The 16,656-nt window shown below is 30.9% G+C and overlaps 2 protein-coding genes and 1 long non-coding RNA gene across 6 annotated transcripts in view; 1 reads left to right on the top strand and 2 right to left on the bottom strand.

Moving 5' to 3' along the window:
- Positions 1-7,509, top strand: part of LOC116774388 (uncharacterized) — a 229,889-nt gene extending 222,380 nt beyond the window's left edge. Inside the window, exons 1-5 of one of the 3 annotated variants that reach the window (XM_032667110.2) lie at positions 5,114-5,214; positions 5,841-5,940; positions 6,098-6,271; positions 6,373-6,614; positions 7,414-7,509. In XM_032667110.2, the coding sequence (XP_032523001.1) occupies positions 5,845-5,940; positions 6,098-6,271; positions 6,373-6,614; positions 7,414-7,444 (543 nt within the window). In that variant the 5' untranslated portion in view covers positions 5,114-5,214; positions 5,841-5,844 and the 3' untranslated portion in view covers positions 7,445-7,509. Of the gene's footprint in view, positions 1-5,113; positions 5,215-5,412; positions 5,495-5,840; positions 5,941-6,097; positions 6,272-6,372; positions 6,615-7,413 lie in introns of those variants that run through there. The other 2 variants (XM_032667109.2, XM_061524876.1) reach the window with 2 other exon arrangements.
- On the bottom strand, positions 531-4,454 carry LOC133319672 (uncharacterized). Its single transcript, XR_009753219.1, has 2 exons — positions 4,075-4,454; positions 531-757 (listed from the first exon to the last, which is right to left on the bottom strand). It is a non-coding gene; the product is annotated as an uncharacterized LOC133319672 (long non-coding RNA).
- A 1,704-nt stretch (positions 7,510-9,213) lies between the features above and the next one.
- On the bottom strand, positions 9,214-16,022 carry LOC116774425 (uncharacterized). 2 transcript variants are annotated; one of them, XM_032667154.2, is made up of 4 exons: positions 14,551-16,022; positions 14,171-14,291; positions 13,328-13,465; positions 9,214-10,001 (listed from the first exon to the last, which is right to left on the bottom strand). In XM_032667154.2, exons 1-4 carry the CDS (start codon positions 15,636-15,638, stop codon positions 9,804-9,806), a joined length of 1,545 nt encoding a protein of 514 aa, XP_032523045.1. In that variant the 5' UTR covers positions 15,639-16,022; the 3' UTR covers positions 9,214-9,803. The 2 variants fall into 2 exon arrangements, with proteins under 2 accessions (XP_032523045.1, XP_032523046.1); XM_032667155.2 differs by having other exon boundaries at positions 13,328-13,453; positions 14,551-16,020.
- Positions 16,023-16,656: the final 634 nt, after the last annotated feature.

Here is a 16,656-nt window from a genome sequence, read left to right as displayed (position 1 = left end):
TTTTTTCTTAAATTCAAATTGATAAATATCTTGGAACCATAAAAGTATATTTCCTGTTGTTTTTTTCTTAATCGACTGAGGTGTGTTTGACCAGATACGAGCCAGAATTAAAACCACCTTTTAATTAAAACAAGTATTTAAAATGTTTTCCAATCGCTCGCTTATTTACTTTTTCCAAACGGATTTTATTTTATTTTGAAACGTTTTAATTCGTTTTACTATCTAATTTAAAGGTCAATATTTCATTTACACTTACTGTAAAGATAATTAATACACTCATACATTAAGTATTTTATATTAAACCCATTTTTTTTTTATAATTATAAATATTACGATATGCTTTTTGTGTGTTGACTCAAATTTTGACTAATTGTAATTCTAACCGACAACCCACACAAATACATTATTTAAAAAAAAAATTCAGGTAAAAAGGTAAGAAAATAAAATCGATCGTCCTTAAAGAATTCATTATAATTTTGGTATTAGAAAATCTCAACCAGGTCAATAACAAAATAAATAATTCAATAGTATGTATTACATATTGTTTTATTCAAAAACAATCCATACATTACACGGAGAATGTATGAAATTAAGTTGCCAAATCAGTTGCCGCTTAACAATTGCGATATAACGAACATAGCAATCTTCTGTATCCAGCACCAGATGGAACAGCCTTGCTTCTGAGGAGCCTCTTCCTCTTCTTCCTCTCCGGTGGTAGTAGCCACAGTCGTAGCTTCTTCCTCACAGATCACACACGCTACCATTAACATAAGTAAGGTTACTACCAACTTTAATGTTAACTTCATTTTTGTATGTTATTTTATTTTTTGTTTATCGTTACACGGCTCGGTTCTGAATGTTGACATAAAATATTATATCTTCGGAATATGATGCCGATGCCTATCAAATATTTGGGAGGACAATTTAATTCTCATTACGCTATTGTGATCTCTCCGTTGTTGCATACAAATAGCCATTATAAATTGCTTTGTTATTTATTTGATTGTGGATATTATTTACATTATATTCTATTTCGATCCAATTAACCTTTTATGTTATTTGATGTTCCATGTCTATTTGTTATAAAAAAAAAAGAATTTTTTATAAAATATTCCTTGTCAATACTTCATGTGAAAATATATACAATAAACTAAACATTAATAGATATCCAACAAAAAATTGTATACCTGTGTAAATTTCAAATATTTTATTCAGATCATCTTAAAAAACACACATATATATATATATATATATATATATATATATATATATATATATATATATATATATATAAATATATATTTTTCTTTTTTTTCTAAATTATATCTAAATTCACTATATCGTACATTTTTTGAGTGAAAGTTTATTTATCTTCCTTAACTTAATTATAAAGGTATCAATTGATATATTTTCCTTTCGATATGTCATTGTAAAAAATTGTATAACAAATTTCATAACCGCATATTACGACTCCTTCAATACTGTGCCGGACTATTTCTAGTCATGCTATATTAATAAAGTACCATCGGAACTATAACGGTAACCAATATTGGATGATATTTTCAAACTAATATTCAGATATGCTGGGATGAAGTCAGTACTGATACAAATAATATTGAATATTGAATATTATATTAAGGAAAACGTTGCTTTAACTGAAATATTTCATAAAATCTTATAGTTTCCTTTCAATATCTCTGTAATAATATTACAATTTGTTCTCTTACTGATATTAATATTATTTACAAATGTGCACCTAAGTGAATAAATATACCCGTGTCTATATAAAACGTCGTCGAACTCACAAACCTTGACAAATACTTTGTAGACGGTGTCGTAAGACGCCTGAGAGTTTTTTATACAATTTTTAATATCAAGCAATTACTCGTTTTAAGTCCGAGGGTTTTGAAATACTTTCTTAGGAAATTCGCTTCAGTAATCTCACCGTGTTACTGAGATGGTTGATTCATTCCAGATTTTATTAAACGGGGTTTATAATTTATGTGTAATAAAATAATTTCACCTGAATGTTCAAGTTCTTTATAATGCTATTTTATTATGACTTTCCTTAAAAACTTGCCTTTGTACTACATAATTATATAGACCTTTCTTTAATATCACTCACTTTTGTATAGGACTTCCCTAAATTAGAGAAAAAAATATTAATAATCATTTATATTTTCGGGTAAAAAATTCATATTGTTAAATGAGTTATATTAATTTAGAGAGATTTTTATATAAATTTTGCTATCCATGTCAATGGAAACAATGTTTTTGAAAATATTTACCTAATGAAAAATTATTTAATTCATGTGTCTTCGGAGACACCTATCAATAATATTTTTATTGAAGGAACTGCTTAGTTGCTTACGCTTAGATGTTCTTAAGTAAAATAGGTACTCGTAAGTAAATTTATTTGAATAGGTAATAGTATAAAAAAACATCAAATGAAATTAAAATAATTTTAATTTTCTTATTAAATGATACCTAAAGCTGCAAGGTGATTTAAAGCATATCAGGAACGTTAATTTTTTTTAAATATAATTATTATTCTTGAGGATTCAAATACTGCCAAGCAGTTTTTTGCAGAATTGTTATAAGAAAACACTTTTTTGCCTGAAGTAAAATTCCATATCTTGCATGTATTGTGTTAACTAATTATTATTTTTAGTATACATTTTTCTTTGAAGCTTGTGAGTAAGTCTAGTAGTGCAGCGTAATTAATTTTACTTTTATTTAAAATTTATTACCATATATATGTTTTTTGTTCATTCATAAGCACCACGATTAGTCAAATATATCGTCTAGAGACGCCACATTTGTAAACTAAGTTGAAAATGGTACATCAATTAAAACGTTAAATATTTTTATAATACGCTAAGCTTTTAAAACCAAATTAAAAAATATTATATATCATACATTATTGAATTTTATTAACATATCATGTTTAATGTTGTAAAGTTTTTAACACCCTGAATAATTTTCCATCATTCGTCTTTAAATGCAAGAGTCTAAGAACATAAAAAATTTAAACATAATTAAGAAATAAGAAGCCTTTCGGAACAATAATGCTGTAAAATGATTACGCTCTATTAACACCCCTAGTAAATGTCACTTTGTACAAAAGTAGCACATTCTAGAAATGAAAAATTGAATTCACCCTCAGTGCTTCTTTTTATAATGAAAAAAACTACTCCGCTACATTCGTTTCAGAGAAACGTGCTCGGTCTCTGAGATGAGGGGAAATGGATTTTTTATTAAATCAGTTTGAAATACTGAATCCTCTGCTTCTAATGTTTTCCTTTCGTAGACTTCATTTATATCTTCATTATCAAAACGTGGATGTTTTATCATTAACATTTTTATACCGATATAATTAGTTTTTAATTAAAGAAAAAACGACATGCATATTTTGAATCTGTATAAAACAAAGTATATTAATTAGATAAACAGTTCTTTATTTTATAACTGTTGTGTATTAACACCTAGTGCCTTGAAATAAGAGTATAAAACTTAAGACAAAAAATATCCACTCTTTCATTTCTTCTATACCGACTAAATCGTAGACTAAGTGTCAAGAAGAATGATAACTTGAAACACAACTAAGGCAAAATAATTTCACGTTTACCAAAACACCATCCCTATATTTAAAAGTTAATAATTATTGTCTACAAAAAATATTTAAATATCGATTCGGATTTAAATTGGAGATAAAACGATATAATTTTTGAAAATAGTGACTAACTTAACTCTCCTGGTTCTCTTCTCAGTAAAATTAATAAACTAATCAAATTATACATGTATTAATTAGATTAAGATTTATTTGTTTACCACCGATTTGGTTGCCATCGAATATCAACAAAATTAATACCAGAGTAACTGGAGAACGGACTGTACAAACTTCGATATTATTAATAGTAATTGTTTTAAAAAATTATATCTAAGATTTTCGTCAGTGTCCATTGAAAATGAATAAAATTTTCAGATTTACTAATCGCATTTATTACATCATTAAACATTTTACCCCATATTTCACTAAATATAAAGGAATCGTGATATTTAAGTTACACGTACCTCCCTTTAAAGTATTCTCCCGAGCTGTAAAAATATCTACTACGAACTGCAAAATGGATGAAATCAATATTTATATTTGGTATTCACTTTATTGGATTTAGCAGAAATGTTCCTTTTAGTTTACTTGCACTCAACTAGAACATTTCATTTCACGTTTAAGATCTGCGGTAACTTGGGACAGAGTTTAATTAAAATTATTGCATTTCCCTCAGCTTCACCTCACAATTTACACAGAGTAATTAAACCTCAGAACAAAATGTTTGTTAATTCTGAAACTTCATATAACTATGTCAGAAGGAAAATTGTGAAAGTGTACGTGAAGCTAAAATAACTGTAAAATTAAGGAGCTAATTAGTTTGTAGGTAAGTGAGTAATATGACTCGCTGTTGTACAATTTATGTTGATAAAACACTTTTATTGAACGTTCAATTCTCCAACAATATGTCAATATTACTATTAATAACTTAGCTATAGGTTAATGATTAAGAATTGCTATTATTATTTTTTATGTCAGAAAAGCTTTTTAAGAACAATGATATCAGCCTTCAATATCCTTTTTACATCCTACATATGGATATCACAAAAAATAAAATTTCTTTAAAGTTTAACAATTACACTAAACATTTTAATAGTACGTGTACTACTTCCAACAGACATGAAATTTATTTAAATTACAAACACAGCGTTCAACAACTGTAGGAATACCAACGCAAATTGAAAATTTCAATGTACGACGCTCAAACAAATGACTCAGTGCCTATTTATGTTTTAAAACATAGAACATGTTTAAATATATATTTATAATACCAATAAAAAAATATATATAATCTATGCGACACTTAGAATCATTATGATATATTTTAAAGATTATTTTGAATTTAATAAAAAAATAGTTACGATATACAAATAGTTTTTTCAGTGCATTTATTGAAGAATTTTATGTTCAATCTACGAATGTCAGAAATAGGCAATGTAAATAAAAAAAGTCAATACAAAACAAAAAGCGTTCATTACGTATGAACTCTTATCTTCGCAATGAATAGGAAATTTTCAAACAATAGGGATTACTAACGCTGCAATTAGCTCTGTGTACTTTATAAGTGCAATTGGATTGTTCTAACAATCTACGTGAAGCCGAATGTAAGTGCACTTTTCTGACATTGTATTTTATTTATTAAATTGTACTTATGTTTCAAATTGTATAAGCTTGAAACTAAATTTTTGTGTCTGAAAGATGTTCCATAATATACGTGAAAAATATATATTTTTTTATTGTGGAATATTATAAAAGGTTTTTCAAAATTCCAAACAGGCTTCCCTGCTTCATTATACGAAACTGGAAATTTATGGTTTCAAGTAGACGGTAGTTCGAAGGCTAATAAATAACAATGAATAAACATAAGGCGTTAAAAAGTCATTCGTACGTTCAGAATAATTAATTGCTGTTAGAATTCTGACATAATTCTGAGGCTTTAAAACTTATTACGTTTTATCTTGAATAATTTATATGGACGTGGGAATATTTTAATAAATTTCAAATTGATATATTAATAAAATATAATAGTAACGATTCAATTTTCTATAAAAAAATAAACTTTGTATGATAAAATAAAGGTTGTCAAAGTTAGTAGTAAAGTCAGAAGTTATAGGATATTTTTTTTTTAAATCAACGTATAAAAGATACCAGGCCGGCTTAATAAGTCAGGAGTTTAACTGAGCATATAAACCTTATAACGTTAGTCATACGTATTTTTCTCGTTTTTCAGCAACATGCAGCTGTACGTATTTCTCTGCTTGATTGGACACGTACTCGCAAGTAAATCGCACGGATACTCAGGTACCCTGGTCGACTTCACTGATCCTAAGGTAAGCTTACATTTAAAACAATTGTAAGCGTCTATTTTTATTCACTTTATTACGAACTTACTCTACATTTCATTAATTTTCTTTCCCAAACAAGCTATATAAAACTCAATTTATTCTTTATCTTTCATTATATAAGTATGCTCTTTATTTCGTTAAGGTACAAGGGCACTTGGACGCTTTAGTCCGGATGGCACAGTCTTGCGTCATCAAAGTACGAGCGTCACCAAAGGACGTGAGAGCGTATTTCACGAATTCCCCTCCTATTACGAGATCAGGACAATGTTTCGCAGCTTGTATGATGGAGCAGAGTGACGTCATCAACCATGGCAAGGTCTGTCAGTAGTTACGAATAATTTATATTTCTATAAAAAGATTTCTAATATAATACGTAATAGGTGTAAAAATATTTAACTACTAAATAACATTTTGCAGGTTAACAGGGAACTATTGATCCATCTAGCAAGTCTCGTTAACGGTAAAAATTCCGGTGTTGTACGCAAATTACATTCCATTTCCCGATTATGCCTGGACAGTATAGAAGGCATGTCCGACAGATGCCAGTTAGCCTCTACGTATAATGACTGTTTGAATGAGAACATGATTGAGTTTGCGTTCCCGCTCGATATCGCCGAAGAGGCAGTTCGCAAAATGCCATTTCATCTCATTCAGCCAAAGTAAGTAGTAGTTAAATTTCTGAAATACAGATTTTAACATCGATGTTTTTTGTCGTTATTAATATTAACTTTGTATAAACTAAATAAAATGATATTATTTTAATAAGAAAATGTCAACATTTACAAGAAGTATAAATAGTAAAAATATTACATTTTCACAATAGCAAAATCATCCAACCAAAATAATAAGTTGAATAAAAAGCCTCAAAGAAAGAAGTTCTATATGTACTAAAGGCAACCATAATGGCGCCTCAAATAAAGACAACAATGAAAGATGACTAAAGTGGCGGCTTTATCCTGTTACTGACCCACGCTATCTGGGTCAATTTACTCAAAATGACGATATATGGAATTATGAAATTCTGTGTGTGCTTACATTATATGTGCCTTGTTAAAACTTCCATATTATTATAATAATTAAATAGTTTGACACAGCTCTATAGTAAATATAAAAATACATATTTTATATTAATATTCACAAAAAAAAATCGTAGTAGCAATTACAACAAAAGCTTTATAAAATGGCTAGTCCATCAACGAAATCTACTTACATTGTCTTTAACCAGTGAATCTATTTTTGTGTGAATCCAAACAAAGCACTCGGTTATCTTTGACAAAAACAGAAGAATGGTTTTAAAAGCTTTTAAAGCGACGTCTGCTTATTTTTCACTTCAATTTCTATAGTATCACATTTCAGACGGTAGTTTAATATTTACGTTGGAAAATATTGAGCAGCTTTCTTTTGTTATAAATCTAACGCTTTTTCTCTGAATTAACCTAATTGTTTCCATTGTTACAGTTTACCGCAGGAATTTAGACAGCCTTTCTAACAAACCTTAACTTTTAACATTTTGTACTTGTATTTTTATTATTAAATTGTTGGACTTCTAACTTATATATTTTTTTACTTAAATGCCTCTATATATGTATGAACAATATACAAAAAATATATTGACGTAACTTTCACATAAGATCTTTATGGATGAATTTTTAACACAAAAATTATTATATATTCCATTGTATATAACTATATGAATACCCTACAAAAAAAAATTATGGTGCTCAGATGTCTTCAATAATAAACCATTTAACTTACTAATTAAAAATATATAGAAACTATGAAAATTTATTTAAGAAATATGAAGATACAAATTTATTTTCAAATATGTACTTCAAGCAATAAAACAAACAAATCCCGTCGTCTGCTGCGAGAGTTGGCGAATAATAAATATCACTTAATGAAACGGAACTCTATAAATATCCTACATTATATTCTCATAAAAGCATTTCCTGGCTAGCAAGGTTTGCAAAGGGATGTCCATCAAAGCAAAGTAAACAGCTATTTCTCGCAAACAAACAGTCTTGTTCACATATTGACATTTCTTGTATAGATCGTCGAAGAATATCCAGACAGCCTATAAATAATATAGACGCGATAAAACATATTTGTATTAAAATATATGTTAAATAATTTTTACCATCAATAAATTCGTTTCGGAGATTCTAAATGTAAAACTATTAGACTTGAATAAATTTCGACAAATACCTTTTCTGCGGTTTGGGTCACGTATTTGTGTAGTAAAAGCTGAACGGAATAGTTACGACCATCGCACGAAGTCTACACAACAGTAATCTTGAATTTGTTTATGCTCATTTATACTGAAATATATATTTATAAAGATACGAACAATAAAAACAAAGGAGGTCAAACTACGAGCTTTTCTCGATATGGTGAGTAAATATTAAAAAAGGCTACGGCGATATGAAAAATTTAATCAACATTGTACATCAAATAGAGAGAACAAATAAGTTGTTTATTCGATGAAAGCAAATAATACATATTTAAGATATGAATGTTCTGAAAGAATTCCTTAATCGAAACGACTCCTTTTATGTGAAAATAGCGTCAATAAAATGTAATACATTTTAATCAGCTCTGTAACATTATTAAAAGAGCTCCAAATGTCACAACATAGACTTATTATTGCTTCTTTAAGATGAAAATGCTCGTTTTTCTAACAAAGAATAGCTATTTTCATCTATTACATAAAATATAAACTACATGCCTACAAGCGTCTTTAAAGAATTATTGGAGTAATATTTGTATGAACTTTCTTCTATTTTTAAATAATTATATTTGAAATTTCATAAAGTTAATTAAATTTTTAAATCTTCTATCGTAACATTATTTTAGGAATTGTCTTGTATAGAAATACAACGTCGTTTAAATTATTTTAACGTAAAAAAAAAATGTTTTTAGTCTGATACGTTTCCACAGCATATAGGAAAATATGCAAAAGTTTCTCTTCAAGGGTTAAAGGTGTAAATAAATGTTTATAGCTATATTTGATTAAATTTATTAATTATAATGAGGACGAAGTTTATAAGTAGTAATTAAATACATACAATTTAATATAAATATATGGCACCTGAAATTTCATAGGAAAATTTTATTATTTCACAGCTCCATTCAATACAAATAAAATTAATATTTTACACCTTTATTACATTATTGATTAATTAAAAAAAAGAAATTATTTTAATATTCTACCGTTCAAAATACATATATATACTTTTTTCTTATTTAACCACAAAAAAAAGAGATAATTAAATTATGAAGTCATTGTTATATATAATCAAATATTGAAATCCATTACAAAGTCTTATCGGTATATAAAATTTTCAAATACAACCGAAGCCTTATATCTAATTAATTGGAACCATTTCGACGAGAGGCAAACAAACAGATTGTTTACTTTTAATATTAACATCAATATTATCTTTGAAATCCACAAAATTTTCGGTATAATTAACCTATGAAAGTAATTATATCAGATTTTATACTATATTCCAGTGAATTAACAATAACATTATTGTTTATATATATGTACAATTATGAGATAATTTTCGTAAACCTTTATAAAAGAAAACAAGAAATAGTACCTTAATAATAAATATCTATACTAAAAAAATCGTTCATTATTGAGACATTTTTTGAGATTGCATTGAGACGAAAATAAAACTTACATGTAACTAAAAAAGAATATCATCTAACTCAAATAAATAAAGAAATAATCATGAATTTTTACTTCACGGTGCCTCAATCATAAACTAATTTGTAATTATTACAGCAGAAATGTTGTCACATGACAATATTATAATAGTTTAGCTTAGAATGACACATAATAATCAACATCCATACATCATTTTGCATTTAGGTCTATTTGGATACTTAAGTTTGAAAGCTGATACCGCATTTTGGTAACGCCTGTGATTGATCCTTTGAGCCCTGTTCCGTCCTGTGGTGTTCCTTGGAGATGCTGCGTGACACAGGAAAGCCCCGTCCAATACTACCATGCGATAGTCCCGAAGACACATCTCCAACATCTACCAAACAAACATAAAACCCCATGTACATATGTTCTGTATTACAAAAATGTCCAAGTTTTAATATTTTTGCAATTTTTTACAACTTTCCTTTTGCCAAATACATTGCTCATACAAAAAGGTAAGTATTCCACAATTAGAGAATTAAATTATATATCTCATGTTATGTTTTATAAAATAATAGAGTTTAAAAATAAACGTCGTTTTTTACACCAAAACGCACAGTTGAATTGACGAATCAAAACTATTGTTTTTTAAAAAACTAGGTCCATTTGACCGAAAAATATTCGAATATTTAAATTTTAACTCACGATTACCCATAATTTACAATCACTTCAACCTATACAACTGGTTGGAAAGAACAGAAAATTATTTACAGGCATATCCTAGGTCTACTAAAAATAAAACTCATTGAAGTCAGTAACAACATGAACTGTATTATACGAAATAACTGCTAAACACATCGTAACATTTGTAATTATTTTTGCCATCCGTCCCATATTTATTTTCTATAGTCCAAACAATATTTTCATAGCTATAGATATTCTTTATAGTGCACTGACGGCTAAATTTTCTATCGACCTCTATGAAGACCGTTCGATGATAATGACAGAGAAATACGCCGTCAAGGATTACCAATTTGTATCGGAGAATACACATTTCAAACATCTAAAAATTTAATTATTGGTTGTAACAAGTTAGCTATTTTTTTCTTTTTTCTTAAATTCAGTTTACAGTCAACATTAACAAAAAAATTATTAAGTTATCACAAAAAAATCTATGTTTATATACTACAAAAAAGAATGCTACAGATAAAAGGTTCCTAATATAAGTATTTAAACTTACGTAAATTGTATATTTACGTAAGTTCACCCATACGTTTCTTTTTATAAATTAATATAGTAATTATTATAAAAATAATTTTAGCATATAAAAATAAATAAATATGGACATCGTTTAATTAATACAACGTGAGAATTGAATAACTTAATAAGAGGTGTCAAAGTTTTTTTGTCAAACGAATACAATTTTAAATCTCTACTAATGGTTACATAAATATTAACAAGTCAAGTTACTAATTAACGAAGTCGCGCTGAGACAATTGCAACTACCACATTTACTGTATAGATTGTACCCCGAAACTCCGAGTGTCTTATTAAATTATGACGAAGTTCTCTGTTCCTATGAACTAAAACAGATAATTCCATCCATTCTAAACTTAACTCGTAAACTTAGTTTTACTTGTCCAGTAATATAATTAAGGTGTGAGTGTAATTCACATTTCAAATATGATATTCAATACACTTCAATTTGTGTATTTGTAAATACATCGCATAATCAAGTAAGACCCTATTCTTACCTATACATGTAAGACCTATTCTTACCAATATTTTCTAATTTTAAATTCTGCTTTCGCTACAACCTACACTTATAATAAACTAATTTTTAGCCGCGACTTCGTCCGCGTTAATTTCGGCATTAGTGATATATGTATGGCTGACCGGACGAACTCTACTTCGCCCTAGAGGCCATAAATAACCAAATATTGGAATTTGTTAAGTTTTTTTTTCTTTTTTGTTCCAAGCTATCTATCTGCCCGCCAATTTTCAACCATATCCCTACAGCTCTTGAGTTGTAAATAGTGTAACTAACACAACTTTGTTTTATATATATATATAGATGTAAAGCATGTATCCATTCAGATCAACTATTATTATTATTTTTTGGTTATACTCATAAATATACATCACTACGAAAAGTTTTTTCAAAATTTAGCAACAAAAACACTTGCAATGCTCTTTATTATCTTTATACGTAAAGCTTACGTTTTAAATTATAAATTTTATTTTACTTTTGGGCACACAAAATCCTAATAATAGTAGGGAAGATTATCTGAATGAGGGGAACGTAACCAGAGGCTAATAAACCGACCCAATTAGGTAACGCATTTGAGAAATTAAAGGACTTAAAATATTTAGGTAAAAGATATAAAATTTACAACTTTTATATTACAATTCTTGTTAAAAGTTATATATGTATATAAATTTTCTACGTTATGTATATAGATAACTTAGATAATTAATATTTTTTTTTTTTTTTTTGATGACGCAGGGAAACTCTTTTTACGAGCCGTCTCACCGGCCTTGGTGGGGCCGGAGAGGATGTGTGAGACTCGACCTGGGCAGGTCCCTACTCACTAAAACCACTGCGAAAGCCATCGGCCGCTATGTTGGTGCACCCCGGATCTGTCAGCGACAGGGCACACCAGCGACTGGCCGGTCCTGGCAAAGACCGGACTTACTCCCTCAGAGAAAGGGGGCGATCCCGGCAATTAGGATCGCCCCGACGACGCCGGGCTTTCACAGGAGCTGGGTTACCAGCCCGACCCCAGCCCGGGGCGCAGGGGCGCTATTGGAGGAGGCGTTGATATCGCCCCCGGCGCGCCCCCGTCCGTCGTCTGCGGAGGGAGGGTGCATCAGCCGCAACCTCCCGTTCCCGCTCAGATGCCTCCTTCGTGGACATAACCGTCTCACAGAAGGAGGACACCGCCATCCAGGACCTGTCACTCTCAAGCATCTTCTCCGCGACACTCGAAAGCGACAAGCCCACTCCGCCGAGCGCCGCCACAAGGTCTTGGCGCTGCGCAGCCCATCTCGGGCACACCTCGAGGGTGTGCTGGGCTGAGTCCACCGCAGCGCCGCACTCATGGCAGCCTCCTCCCGGCTCTCTCCTGGCCACCCGACACAAGTAGTCACCGAAACAGCCGTGCCCGGTGAAAACCTGCGTCAGGCGGAAAGTAAGGGGTTTGCGTTTCCGCCTCATCCAACGCTCTAGGACCGGACGGAGCGCAGCCGTTGTACGTTTACCGTACGGCTGGCCCGCCAGGTCCTCCCCCCACTCCCGCATAAGGCGCGACTCCCCCTGCCGGCGAACCGCCTGGATCTCCTCTGACGAAGGGTTCTCTCCGAGAGCCCTCCTACCCGAGACGTAAGAGAACACCTCGGCGAGAACCGACGCCACCAGATCCCAGGGCGGATCGCCAGCAAGAGCCGTCGCTGCGGCCCAGGAGACCGTACGGTACCCCCTAATCACCCTCACCGCGGGTGCCCTTTGCGCCGAGCGCAGTAGGGCCTTGACCCCGCGGCTCATCGGTCGATCAGCCCAAACGGGAGCAGATAATTAATATTTACACTGACGGTATCTAACATGGAGAGTAAGTCGTATACTTTTAACCTTAGGTATATCTCTCTCTGTCTTACCATAAATAGGCAGGTTAAGTATTTACCATCAAATAATTACAAAACTAAAAGCATGAAGTAATGTACCTGCGCCATCTTGTCCTGTTTTCCCTCCCACGATAGCACTTCATTGTACCAGGGTTCATTTTGTGTGCCGAAATATAGTGGTTCCCATCGATGGTAAGGATATTCACGTCTCGCGATCAACATTGGCTGTAATACATCCTTATTGTATTAAATGAAAGATTCGACTTTATATGCATCAAAGAAATCACAAATCTGATATTTACTCATATACATAATAAGGTATATATTTCGATGCTTTTCATTAAATTGAAGTTAAATTTTAAATCCCATACAAGTAAATATATTATATACATTTAAATGAAACTAATTTTTCGGATATAGAACGCGTGCCTTATTTTTGTAAAAAACTACATACTCCCGACGTTTCGGTTACTTTTCAGCAACCGTGATCACGGGCAGATGTGAATGACGAAATTAACATCTCGTCGAAAAATATTAGTTTCATTTAAATAAATAAATCTCGCGAGAATCTTATATCTCATATTATATACATTTTAAACACTTAAATGTGTATACATACCAGTATCTTTAATTTTGCTTAACTGATTATTATTTTCAATATATTTATTATTTAAACAGAATTTAAATGTTGAATAAAAATGAATTATTCATATTTTCTACAAAGTAACAAGATACTTGAATTCCGTACTTTAAATTTATAATAATGGATTAGTAATTTTACACTTTCAAATTTTAAGTTGAAAATATTTTGTATAATATAAATTAGGTCCAACAACTTACACTTACACAAATGGATTTAAAACAATAAACTGTATAGTAATTACAATAGAGTAAAGGCTTCAAAAACCAAACTAAATAAAAAGAAGTAAACGCCCTACTTACTTCAACAACAGGAGGTGAAGGCCGCAGTAACCATGATTGTAGGCCAGGGAAACGCTGACAATGGGCACAAATCTTTTGATGGAAGTACTTCGCTCGGTTCTCATTTATTAGACGAACTAACCTGTCGTAAAATATTAACGTCTTTGTTTATTTTGCTATTCAATACTTTGACGATGTGAGAGCTAATTTTGTATGTTCAATTAACTTGCCTTGACATTTTTACAAATTACTAACTTAAACATGATTACCAGTAATAATTTTGTTTGATGGCAAAAGTTCAGTTATAAATCTAGTGTAATATGTTGTTACATTTCCTTTATAGAATATATATAAAATATTGTTTGTGGGACAAACTCATGACAACTAATTTATCAACTTACGTTTCTTTGTCGCGTGGAATATCCACTCCTCTTTCAACTTCGAACAACGGCACAACAAAGACCGTCTTTGAGAATATACAACCCTCATCTCGTTTCTTATCGCCCATAAGTTTCCTCAACATTGCGAGAAATTTCGGGGCTAATCCGTTACTCGGTACCAACTCAATATCTGACACTATGAAGTAGTTTGTCCTTGATGCATTTCTCGCTACATTCCTCCCCACGTTTATTGGATATATCATATTGTTCTCTCGTCTAAAAGTAGGAACATCGAATACCTCAAGGCCCGAACAATCAGTGAATATTAATTTTGGAGGCTGTTTCTTCCCTATTTTAGCCATCATTTTCTCAATCTTTTTTTTCCTAACCCATTGAATATATTCTGCTCTAGTTTTATTATTTAAAGATCGATATTTTTGCATTTTTCGTATTTGAATATCTGTTACATTCTGAGTAGTCGTTGATATTTCAGTTGTTGTTATAACGGGCTCATGTGTACCTATTTTTGGCGGAAACATTTTGGGATAAAATAGGTGTAGAGACACTTTTGACATTGATGAATAACATCGGCATAAATGATTCATTATATTTATTGCTATATCCATGTCATAATTCGGTACAAAAACTGATAAACTAATGGGACCATCCCAATATCTGGCTATCTCAACGATATGATAAATAAACTCAGGAGTCGCTTGAGTGGCATAGGTAACCGCATTATATTTAGAATGATTTGCATACGCACTACCCATTATTGCGTTATATATAACCCTGTAATTGCTAGCCCGACCACTTTCTGGAGAGGGGAATATATGAACAGTGTCCCATCTTATTGTATCTGGAAGGCCATAATTAAATTGGCAATAACTTATGTTTTCATTCGGTTGTCGACCCTTAAGAAATGCTCCTGGTCTATAGTCGAAATCACCGATTCTTGGTGAATACCGAGGTAACTCTTGATGTTTGTATGCATAAAATTGAAATATCAGTGACAGAACAACAAGGAAGGATATTATTAGAAATATTGTAGAATGCCTTCGGGTCAGCCGGTAGGAGTACGCTCCACAAACACGTAGACATACCAACATGTTTATTTCTCATGATAATAACTTTTATTTAAAACAGGAATAGCATCCCTACTTTCAAACGTATCCCTTCATATTGATTACACACTTATGACACTCTTAAATTTATAAAACCTAATATTGAGCATAAATCTCTTCAATTGTGATTATTATACTCAATGTTACACATATTTTAATAATTCGTGTTTGGTTTTAGCTACAATCAAAACAAATCAACTGCAGAGAAATAGTCACAGGAACGATCACATTCAACAAGTTATAAATATCACAAATCACGATTTGGTAAAAATATTGATGTATATAATATAAATACGTATTAAAACAATTCAATTCTTTAATTTACGGTTATAAAAGAAAAGGAAAATGATTTGCTAAGAAACATCACATTGACAGATGCGCGCGACGCTGCGCGGAATGATGCGCAAATTAAAATCAATATTTTGTTCTCAATTTTTATGTCACATAATTAAAATGTACACATGCAATCAAACCAAAAGTCAACCATCCTGGCTATAAAGATATAGTTTAATAATATTTATTATAAAATCTTAACTGGTTTCTAATATTGCTGTAATGATATTTCCAAACTAAATGAAGAGAATATGTATGTATCGGACTTCTATGTAGATTGTAAACATTGAATTTAAAGAATAATAATAGTAACAAATTAGACTGGTAATGGCAGATATTGTTGGAAAAGTTTAAGTTTTATTGTAATATTCACATTTGAATTTATACTTATAGTAGTTTTAATTCTTTTAAACAAAAAATTTTGATATATAGGTCTTAAATATATTTCTTGGAATACTAGCCAAAAATCTCATGAATCAGAACAATTAGTGTTAAATCTCCGCGTTGTGATTGTCAGGCACAATGACACTTCTCCTCTTACCATGATGAAACTTTTGTTTTAATTAGTTGTCAAGTACTTCAGAGCATTTCACTTAATTGGAAGCTCTCACGAGAGCCATTAACATATCATAAATACAAAACGTAACAAGACGAAGCAATGTAAAATAAC

This window comes from Danaus plexippus, chromosome 26, assembly GCF_018135715.1.
Source record: "Danaus plexippus chromosome 26, MEX_DaPlex, whole genome shotgun sequence".
Taxonomy (NCBI): Eukaryota; Metazoa; Arthropoda; class Insecta; order Lepidoptera; family Nymphalidae; genus Danaus; species Danaus plexippus.
The sequence above is the reverse complement of the archived record's forward strand: the minus strand, read 5'-3'. Positions and strand labels throughout refer to the sequence as shown.

What these genes read in the sequence shown, in the direction of transcription:
- LOC116774425 (XM_032667154.2), bottom strand. Translation starts at nt 15,638, where the DNA reads ATGTTGGTATGTCTACGTGTTTGTGGAGCGTACTCCTACCGGCTGACC. An exon ending in ATTCCACGCGACAAAGAAAC is followed by an intron (nt 14,292 to 14,550) that starts GTAAGTTGATAA and finishes ATTTTACGACAG; the next exon opens with GTTAGTTCGTCTAATAAATG. An exon ending in CTTCACCTCCTGTTGTTGAA is followed by an intron (nt 13,466 to 14,170) that starts GTAAGTAGGGCG and finishes TAATACAATAAG; the next exon opens with GATGTATTACAGCCAATGTT.